The sequence below is a fragment of the Vollenhovia emeryi genome, unplaced genomic scaffold (assembly GCF_000949405.1).
Source record: "Vollenhovia emeryi isolate VEMERY1.0 unplaced genomic scaffold, V.emery_V1.0 DF939408.1, whole genome shotgun sequence".
NCBI classification, from domain to species: domain Eukaryota; kingdom Metazoa; phylum Arthropoda; class Insecta; order Hymenoptera; family Formicidae; genus Vollenhovia; species Vollenhovia emeryi.
This window is the reverse complement of record NW_011966958.1, coordinates 55264-65532: the sequence shown is the minus strand read 5'-3', so window position 1 is coordinate 65532 and position 10269 is coordinate 55264. Positions and strand designations below refer to the sequence as shown.

Genomic DNA, 10269 nt, shown 5'->3' with positions numbered 1-10269 from the left:
TGTAGGTCTTCCCCGTGGCTCTCCCGTCCAGGCTAAGTCACTCGTGTTCGATACGGTGTCGAGTTACCTCGGTGCTGCGGTACGGTGCGTAAAAACCGGTCCAGATTCTTATAACGATGAACGTCGTATGTCTCAGTACCGCGATATCACAGCGAACAACATGAATCCCGAAAGTGCAACGTTGTTGAAGGATAAGAATTCAGGATTGTCGCTGCTCTTCGCCACTCTATGCATTATTGATATTTTCGGCGTATTCCCGATAATCGCGCTACCACGGTCGACTATCCAGTGTGGTGAGATCACGCTGCAATTTTTGTCAGGATAAGAGAAGTTTCTGACAGAAACTACATGGCATATTTTGGAAGAATATCGAACACTCTGAGAAACCTTTGTAATCTTTCATCTTTTCCAATTACGATTTAAAAATATTTGAAATTAATAATTAGGAAAGTTGAATAATTACTCGTTTATTCCATTCTGTTTGCATTGCTAAATTACAATATGATCCTCAAAATTAAAGAATTATATCGGATACGTGTCAATGCATAAAGGAGAATGGAAAAAATATACATATATACTTGTCATTAGGACTGTACGGAATCCCTTTGGTGCTTGTTGTCCTTGGTTTGCAAATTTATACGGCCATTCTGCTGGGAAAATCATGGATTATCGCGACTGCTCTGGATCCACAAATTTCACAAAAAAATCGGTATTCTCCAACGTCAAACTAGAATTAAATATTTAAAACTGTACGCATGTCTGTAAAAATTCCTCTTTATTACCTTTGTATTAGATTCTTTAATCTATTTTACAATAAGAACATTTCACAATGTAGATTCTACGTCTAGATACAATTAAAATTATAGCTATCCTCTCGCCGCTGTAACGGAATTAACAATGGGACAGCGTGCACGATCCATCGTCACTCTGCTTTTAGATCTGACAGTGTTTGGTTGCGGTATCCCGAATTTATTAGTCGGTAAGTAAAAAAAAGATATCTTGGAATTATACTTATGCATTAATAATAAAAACTAATTTTTATTTTCTAATTTTTTCTTTAAATTTAAATTTAATAAACTTCGCCGATTGGATACGTTGAATGAAGACTGAAAAGATATCCTCTTCGCATTACAGTTTTTAGTAGTCTTCTGATGGACGTTACAAGATTGTATAATAATTTTGTTAAATGCAAATGATTTCTTAGCTTCGCAGAACTTACATCTGTTTGGGCTCAAGATATCGGGACAGCGTTTTGATCTCTCCTTCTGTTATTGGCTGCTAATAGTCGGCCTTTTACTTTGTCCATTGATGTGGCTGGGCAGTCCACGAGATATGAAGTATGGAAGATAAACTGTATTTCATTATTATAATTCATACATTTCGGAGAGAAATATTATTTACCTTATTATTATAGATGGGTTGCAACATGCTCTGGTATAACGGTCACCTTAACAGCAATATTAACGTGGTGGAGCATTGTGTCTGATGACCGAACATCTGACGCACCAATTGCTACCTCTCCAACGTGGGATAAATTTATTTCCGGGTACGTGCAACTTCTGCATCACACAAATACGCATTTAACACGAGCGCCTTTCTCGACAGTCAAATACAATCACAGAATAATGTATTGGGTATACATTTGCCGAATCAAACGATCAATTAATTAATGATTATTTGTCGAATAGGAAACGAGAACACCAAGTCAATTTTTAGATGCAGGTAGCCCAATAATTTTAATCTAATGTGTGAATTCATATACCATTTTCCCGTCCTGTGCGCCGTTACTCTCGTACATATAACACAGTTTCGTTAGATGGAATTGTTGTCGTCAGCAAATTCACGTATTTTAAATCAATAAACGATTTTTAATAATTTTAAAATGCTATACTTTAAAATACTTAGCATTCAATAATTGTTTGAATGAATTTTCAGATATGGTATGCTAGCTTTTCAGTTCGATGTGCATCCTACTTTAATGACGATACAAGTTGATATGCGTCGTCCACGAGACATCAATAAAGCCATTTTCTTTTCTTTTATGGGTAAGAAATAGCGAGAAAAATTATTTCTTGCATCTTGTCTCTATGTATGTATACCTCAGGAGAAGTTACAATTAGTATAAAATATTTTCCTTCTATTTCTTCAAGTTTCCATTTTGTAATCTCAAATAATTTTGTATCTAGTGTCTCAATATTAACATCATATTTTATGGCTCCAAGTCATATCCCGTTCATCTTTCTTGCAACTGTTAGTATATTTCTTACATTAATTTTTTTTTATAACAGCAAGTGGATCGTTGTTCACCATTACCGCTTGCCTAGCTGTGTGGAAGTACGGCGGCAATACAACAGCCAATATCCTTGAAGCTGTGCCATCCGGATCGGTTGCGAATATCGCTATTCTACTAGCCGCTCTTCAACTATGTTTCTCCAGCGTGATCGGCTACTCGGCGCTCTTTCAACATCTGGAGGACCAGTGGAACGTGCAAAGAAGTAAAGAACTATTTATTTACAATTACTTGTTTTAATTGCAACCACAATTAATTTGTCTTACTGTTATGTCGAATTAGCTTTCGGATGGAAACGATGCGCCATGAGATCGGCGGTGGTTTTTCTCAGTGTGGTTGTAGGCGAATCAGTATCACGATTCGACATCGTCATGGCCCTAATTGGTGGTTCATTAACCGGATCATTGGTTTTTGTTTTACCACCTCTAATATATATTCGTGCGTTAGCTTTGAAGAAAGAATCGGGTCATGTAGCAACCACTGAGGAACAGATGTATTCAGGTTCTCGCAAAAGATTTAACGGCGAAGGGCGGCGCTTGATGGCACCTGGAGCTCATTCCTGCTCAACTTACTACGGTTTTCTGAGCGCCACGAATAATCCTCGCAGGTATCGTATACTTAGATATATCTAAATTTTAAATAATAAATGAACAGAGCCAGGCTTGTGTATGCTAAGCAATCAAGGAATAAGATGAGGGACAGTAAACGAGCAAAATAAAAAGTTAGCAAATATAATACTGTTTACTCAAAGTAACAAAACGAAAAATAAAAAGCGGAACGTTCCAACTTCAAGTCCTAATCATTCGATAAATCAATATTTATAAATAAAAATTAATTAAATAAAGATAAGATAGACTACAAAATTTTTTTAATACTTAATAAAAGAGAACATAAATCTTATCTCGATTTAATTTTCATTTATGTATATTGATTTATCGGCTGATGAAGATTTAGTAGTTGAAACATTCCGCTTTTTTTTGCTTTAGAAACGTTATTGTATTTGTTGTTTTTGTTTGGCTCGTTTAATACCTCTTGTCTTCTTATATTTGAATACTTTTTTTATTAATCATCATGTAAGTTAAAAATTTCATTTTTCAAAGCATTTTGAATCTATTCAACCTGTATGTAGCATTTTATTATTAAATTTTTACCAGCTACACGTATCTCTACTTCGACGACTTGGATGACGAGATAGATTCGGATTCAGACGAGCTCGTCGATTATGGGGGCGAACGTAGGAACAAAACTACACAAATTCCACTGACTAGATCTCGTCAGGAGGAGCAGCCGCTTCTCATCGATGCTGTAGAGCCAGCCAGAAATCAAATCGAGTCTACGAGTAATGTACAAGAGGAGACTACAGGAACGCTTGCGAAGACGAAAAAATTATGGAATCTGGAAAGGGCGATTAATTACTTTGGTCTTTTCATAGTAATAATTGGTATAGCGATCACATTGTCTTCAACATATGTCAACATTAGGAATACCATACGCTACGTGCGTTTTACGCCGCCATGCATCATTAATGCTACCGCGGGCTAAATCTTCGCATAGTTTCAATCTCCGTTTAGTTTGTGTAATCTGTCAAACATGAAGACCGCGATAATGTCAAACGTTAGGACTGGATATTTTGTGAATGTAAAAATGGCTGCGCTTAGCAGAAAACGTTGCTCTGCAACTGTTGTAAAAATCTTCAATCTAATTGGCGTATGCTTTTAATTTTAATTGAATCTAAGAGCATACTTCAATCAAACTCACGAATTTTACAATAGTTGCCAAGCAGCTTCTTCTGCCAAACGCAGCTAATGTAAAGCGATATCATGCAACGTATTCTCATATGTTTTATTTCGATTTAGAAATTGTAATTCTTTTTTTTTTAATATCTATCCGCAAATTAATACAATTAATACTCATTTCCCTTTGATACACTATACATATTTTAGTCCCATTTTTATTTATCTCTGTTTGAAACTGACTTATAATGAGTCCCTCTGCTTGAGCAATAATACATATGAAGCAAAAAATGTTAGTCTCATTTGGTTTAACCGCTAGAATTTTTTCTTAAAATTCACCCTGAAAATATGACATTTTGAAGAATTTTATGAGTTTTCTGAAATTATACCATACATTTTACTAACATTTTACTAACAAGTATTTTGTTGTTATGTTATAACTATTGTTATAATAATAATTGTTAGTAAAATGTTAGTAAATTGTATGGTATAATTTCAGAAAACTCATAAAATTCTTCAAAATGTCATATTTTCAGGTTTAAATCAATTGTTAAAGCGCAAGTTCAACAGGCTGATAGCTCGTCGAACGTATAAAGCACTTTGTAACATGTGTTTTTCGACTAACAATATTTCGGACACTTTGGCGGTCATTACCAATGGCAGACTTTAAAATGTAATACTTTAAAATGTAATATAAAATATGTAATATAAGAATATATAATATGTATGAATAAATAAATTTTAAGAATGTTAGTTTATGCTAAATATGTTCAATTTGTTTCGATTAGCTCGCCTTATTTCCGATTATTGCAATATTTCTTGAGAATTGTAATTTTTCGATAAATTTTGAATTGCAACAAAATGTACTGCCTTTTTGGCAGTACGATGAACTACTTGTAATATATATTGAAATTACCGCATTGATCGGTCCATTATGTTTCTAGAATTGATATAGTAACTTAAAATAATTGTATACTTTTTGTACTTTCAATCGAAATCGATAATTTTGTGTAGAATAAATTTGGTTAATCTAATAATAATTGTACTTTTGCTCGTATAATACATTGGCCGTGACTTCGAATTTATGTCATTACTAAGAAATGAGCGTAACTATTTCTTTTAATTAAAATAATTGCCCTGAAAAGAAAAAAACAAATATAAAATAAAAAACTAGACCAGAGGCCGAAGCTGTGCAAGATTTTTTAATCTTTTCACGTATTTATTCCCATATATTTGCGCTTGCAACGCAACGCTTGTACACACGAAGTACTCATTATATACTCGTATACATAATTCGCCGAATTTCAGAAGTCGCGGGAGCGACGAAGACCGGATGGCGGATAGGAAGGGTAGACAGTTTTGCAAGAACGTGTGTGTACAATAAGGCGCTTTATTTCTAAAAACCTCTCGTTTAGCATCGTATAGAAATAGTCGGTACTCCTTATATGTCTAGAACGTGCGAGTTGTAGTATGGTGCGCAGGTATAAATATAACAAATTTCAGTCGCGGCTCTCGTCGCTTCTCATTTCATCAACACTCGTTAATCCTCGCTGCCCTTTCTCGACGGGCACATCGACGGGAGAACTTGTCGAGGGGGACTGTCGCCTTCACATGCCGTCACCGCCACTGTCGCCGGTGCCGCCGTCGCCCTCGTCGACGCTGACACCGTCGTCGCAAGCCACCAGCGACTTGCTGCTCTTATCCCGCTTGGCGTTGTGATAGAGGTAGGAGTGTACACGCAGACTGTTACTGTTCTTATATTTATTGCCACAAAGCTTACACGTGAGACTTTCAAGCGGACCGTGAATATAACGGACGTGGAGCTTGAGGTTCTCCTTGCGCGTGAACTGGCGCAGGCACCACGGACACGCGTACATGCGTATCACCTTGCCGTGCTCCATGCGCAGCGTCGGCCCCAGCTCGGAAACGACACGCAACGTTGTCTCCAACGGCAAACTGCTGCCAGGGATGCCCTTGACGGTACGCCGTCCCTTGTTGCTGGAATTCGCAGTCTCGTAAGTGAAGTCGCTGGGATAAGTCGCCGTGTCGCTCAGACCTGGCGAGAGAGACATGAGAGAATATCAAAGATGCATTCGACTCGATAGCGTTATCGAGGGAGGTGCATAAAGGTGTTAAATAGATGTACGTAAATGAGTAAGAAAGAGAGTGAGAGCGTGAGAAGTATTAGATTGATGCAAGAGGCTTGTGTTTTTCAGGTAAAGTTAAAAAATGCAATTTCAGTAAAAGCACAATTCTGGGCTTCATGTACGGGAAGGTCTTTTCAAAGTACTTCAGTTTCCTAATTTGATTTAATAACAGAGCTTGAAAGAGAGCTAACTTTGCACCGATCTAATATATTTATAAGCAGTGTGCACAGCAGAGATGCGGCTTCTGAGACACCGGAAAAGAAGTATGTAATAAGAGAACGAGGTATCACGTAGGTCTGGTTTCACTAAAGTCGCTTAACTTTGAGCTCAGCTTAATTCGTTCTTTGTCTCTTTTCAACTATTACTTTAGAAAGAGACAAACATCAATTAAACTGAGATTAAAGTTACGCGATGTTTGGTGAAACCGGACCTTATAAATCTACATTAAAAAATTGCTACACGAAGATAATTTACAATTTACCCTGAAAATCACGGGACAACGTGGCATTTTGAAGAATTTTGAGTTTCCTGAAATTTTACCATAGTAAAATGTATACTAAAACTTGATTTCGCCAACGTCGCTTAACTTTGAGCTCAGCTTAATTCATTCTTTGTCTCTTTCTAACTGTTACTTTAGAAAGAGACAAACGTGAATTGAACAAAGATCAAAGTTAAACGACGTTGGGTGAAACCGGACCTAAGAATAATTACTAGTAAAATGTATGGTAAAATTTCAAAAAACTCTCATAAAATTCTTCGCAATGCCGTGTTGTCCTACAATTACGTGATTTTCAGGATAAATTTTAAGAGAAAATTCTCTCGAATTACGCAATTTTTTCCAGTAACAAAATTGCTTCATTCATTGTACAATCGATACAATCGAACAAAATGACAAATTAGCACGAGAATTATAATTTAAAGTGAAACAGGTGACAAGAACATTGTCGGCGTAGAACCAATACGCAAGTACTGGGATATGAAATGCACGATCCTCCTGCAAGAAAAAAAGGTATCTTGCGAATTGGTCCTTCCTTCGGACATGCTGCCGAACGAATTGAGAAGTGCGTGTACGACAGGCAAAACGTGCGGCAGAAGTGTAAAACGTACCGAACGGCTGAGTTTGTGAATTCTGATTGTAGGGAACTAACTGCGTATCTGGCGCGAAATCTGTAAGATAACATCGCTTTCTCTAGACATTCATGGCCGATGAGATGAGGTGCCTGTGGTGAATTTATGCAGAGCATAACTCGAGGAACGTTTCGCTTGCTCGGATTTGAAACACCCATTCGCGTGAACATGCAAGAGTGATGTTGCGTCGATTACAGAGATTAAAATTGACTTTAACCCCCGGCGTTGCGGTTCGACGAACGAACTGATTTACACGGCAGTCTCAGCGCGACAAATGGCCATACCCGCTCAATCGCGATGCGTTAGAGATTTGACGGAGAAACAGTGTCGCTTGTCGGCGGGATGGCGATGAGATCTAAAATGGTCCACGTTAGAGATACCGGGGGTTAATCAAACGGTATGTAAAAGTGCTCAGGAGCTTGCGTCGCAGTCAAACGTGTGACAATGAGCCTCAATAAACAAAGTACACATCTATCCGTGGCAACACTTGAGTGCGTCAAACCTTTGGGGCGCCGGTATCGCTGGTACAGCAAGCTTTTCTCTTTGCCGAAGGGCGTTTCAGCTCCGGATGACGTTTCGACGACGTCATTCGATCTACCGTTAGCGTTGCCTTTAAAGTACACGAGATGCCGACAGGACGGAAGGGAGGATCACTACCTTGTTTCGGCGCGTTCTCGTTGCCGGCATAGAGTATCTTTTCCGCCGTGTATCTGTAGCCCGAATCCGCGTCCGTGTCCATCGTGTAATCCAACGGTTCGTGCTTGGCCGATCGTGGTTGGCTCACGTCGGACGTGCAGTCCAGTGGCTGTTCTTCGCACGGCGCATCCGTGCTTCTGCTTCTCTTGCCGCTAAACGCCGTCCGCTCGTCCGGGACACTGTAGTCGGCCTCCGTGCAGGCCTGCCAGCGGCAGGCGTCAGCGACGGCTGACGTTTGTATGGTAAACGGTCTCTCTTTCGCCGAGTTGTCATCGTCAGTCGAGGTGCTCTGCCTCGTTGTCGACTGCTCTTTCACGATGTGCGTCAGCCTGCCGAACGTGGAGACGCTCTCGTCCGTACCGCCGGGGTCGCACTTCTCCCTCTCCACCTCGTAGAAACCGCGATCCTCGAAGTCCTCGTCATTCTTCCCGAGAGTCTCCCTCAATCTCTGCAATGCAGCAATCCGTAAAAACGCTGCGCACTTTAAACATATCTTATTGGAGTTCGCGTGGAGATTAATTTGGAACAAAAAAAAAGAGCGACGTCGTTTCAGGTAAGCAACATCGCGCTTTATCTAACATTCCGTGCATCGTTACTTGAACATTAGCATTTTCCCCGAGGCGCTATGCATCTCGGCAAAGATAATTCCGACATTCGTACGACGAACCTCGTCCGAGTCCGTGGTCAGTCCTTTTATCTGTAGAGCCTCCGCGACTTTCAGGAAGCCGGCGATATCCTCCTGCTTGATATTGACCTCGCCCTGATACATGAAATGCAGCATAGCCGACAGGTCTCGATAATTGACATCTTTCAGTATGACAATGGGATGCTTGCACGAGTTGCCCTGTGCGCAAAACAAATCGCCGGAGCTTCAGCAAGTGCGGCTCGCGTACTGTCGGCGCAACGGCCTCGGCAAGGTGGTCGACTTGTAATTTCAAAACAGTGTTTAACGTGCGTACTCGGCATTAAAATAAATTGCATGACAGAGAGGCCTGTGACGATTGTGCCTAATATTTTGCGTAAACAGCTTTTGTCAACGTAGAAGCTGCGCGCCGATAACTTGTTCAGTTTTGAAACAGTATTGAACTAGAGCATATCATAATTGAATTGGCAATTAACTTAATTGTCCCAAGTAAGTGTCGTTCAATCAGTTAATCACTAAATCGATTCGTTTAATGATCGAATTGGTCCCCTACAACGTTTTACTCTCTCGGGTCCACATTCTGAATCTTCTTTTATCGATAAAAGCGCCGCTAAAATTGATCCCGAGGGACTCTCGCCGGCTAACAAGATCTTTTACAGTTTAGGCGCCGGATTTTCTCTCGGGCATACAACGCAGTTTCGTTCAGACACAGAGGCAAGAATTTTGCTGCACCGCCCAACAACGGACAATTATTTCATAGATACTGTCCCAAGGTCAGCTGTTCCGCCAAGGTACTGACGTACCTTGAAGAGCTCACGGAAGTACGTGCTGCAGACCGACAGTATCAGCTTGTGGGCTCGCAGAATCTGACCCTCGGCGGCCAACGTGACGTCCACGAGGTGCTCGTCCGTCAGCAGGGTGTACAGGCCCGAGGACAGGTTGGTCGGGAAGCTGTTCCACACCAAGGAGAATTGTTCGTCAGACATTGTCCCTACGTGAAAAACACTCGGTGTACTTGGGCGGTAAAGGCGGGAGGAGAGTCGTTAGAGGGTCCCGGTGGAGTCGCGGCTGCCACTTGCATGGCTACGGCTTGCACGACGCTTTACGTTATACTCGCGTCGTTAAAAACGTTGGACAACGTCGAGCCCCAGGCGCGGCTTATTTACCTCGGGCGATTCCGTGTTTACAAGCGGAGGAAGTTAACCTTCAACGGGGGAGGACCCTTCCCGCGGCGAGACCAACGAGGTTTCCGACACTATCGTCCGTCTACAGCATTGTCAGGTGGCTCGTATCACCAGGCGAACCTGAGATACTCGGTGCTCCGGGGGTCTGACCGATCGTCCCACCTTTCCCCTCGAATATCGAACAGCGTAAACGTAAGCTGGTGCAAACACAAGAGACGCAATCGGGACCGTGTGCGCGCTCGCGCAGGGAGGGGGGGGGAGGGGGCCTGAGTCACCTCGATATGCGCGAATTACAAAAGCAGTGCGCCATAAATCATGCGATCTCCGCGGCGCTTCGAGATGGCGACGCGCGCAATTTCGCAGCAATGGCGCCGCGACTACAATGACTAATCAGACCTCGGACTAATAACGAGGTGGAGATACGACACACAGTGATATCTACATATTT

The 10269-nt window shown here is 41.1% G+C and overlaps 2 protein-coding genes across 5 annotated transcripts; one reads left to right on the top strand and one right to left on the bottom strand.

Annotated features, from left to right (window-relative positions):
* On the top strand, positions 1–4409 carry LOC105557906. Of its 2 annotated transcripts, none has more exons than XM_012005308.1 (9): positions 1–293; positions 589–709; positions 867–979; positions 1205–1337; positions 1415–1546; positions 1936–2045; positions 2289–2495; positions 2573–2897; positions 3445–4409. In XM_012005308.1, the coding sequence occupies exons 1-9, from the start codon at positions 128–130 to the stop codon at positions 3830–3832; spliced, it is 1695 nt and encodes a 564-aa protein (XP_011860698.1). In that variant the 5' UTR covers positions 1–127; the 3' UTR covers positions 3833–4409. The 2 variants fall into 2 exon arrangements, with proteins under 2 accessions (XP_011860698.1, XP_011860697.1); XM_012005307.1 differs by lacking the exon at positions 1–293 and adding an exon at positions 308–391.
* Positions 4410–5393: 984 nt separating this feature from the next.
* On the bottom strand, positions 5394–10089 carry LOC105557904 (modifier of mdg4-like). Of its 3 annotated transcripts, none has more exons than XM_012005304.1 (6): positions 9842–10089; positions 9441–9628; positions 8662–8838; positions 7956–8442; positions 7278–7337; positions 5394–6079 (listed from the first exon to the last, which is right to left on the bottom strand). In XM_012005304.1, the coding sequence occupies exons 2-6, from the start codon at positions 9621–9623 to the stop codon at positions 5631–5633; spliced, it is 1356 nt and encodes a 451-aa protein (XP_011860694.1). In that variant the 5' UTR covers positions 9624–9628; positions 9842–10089; the 3' UTR covers positions 5394–5630. The 3 variants fall into 3 exon arrangements, with proteins under 3 accessions (XP_011860694.1, XP_011860693.1, XP_011860695.1); XM_012005303.1 differs by having other exon boundaries at positions 9804–10088; XM_012005305.1 differs by lacking the exon at positions 7278–7337 and having other exon boundaries at positions 9804–10088.
* Positions 10090–10269: the final 180 nt, after the last annotated feature.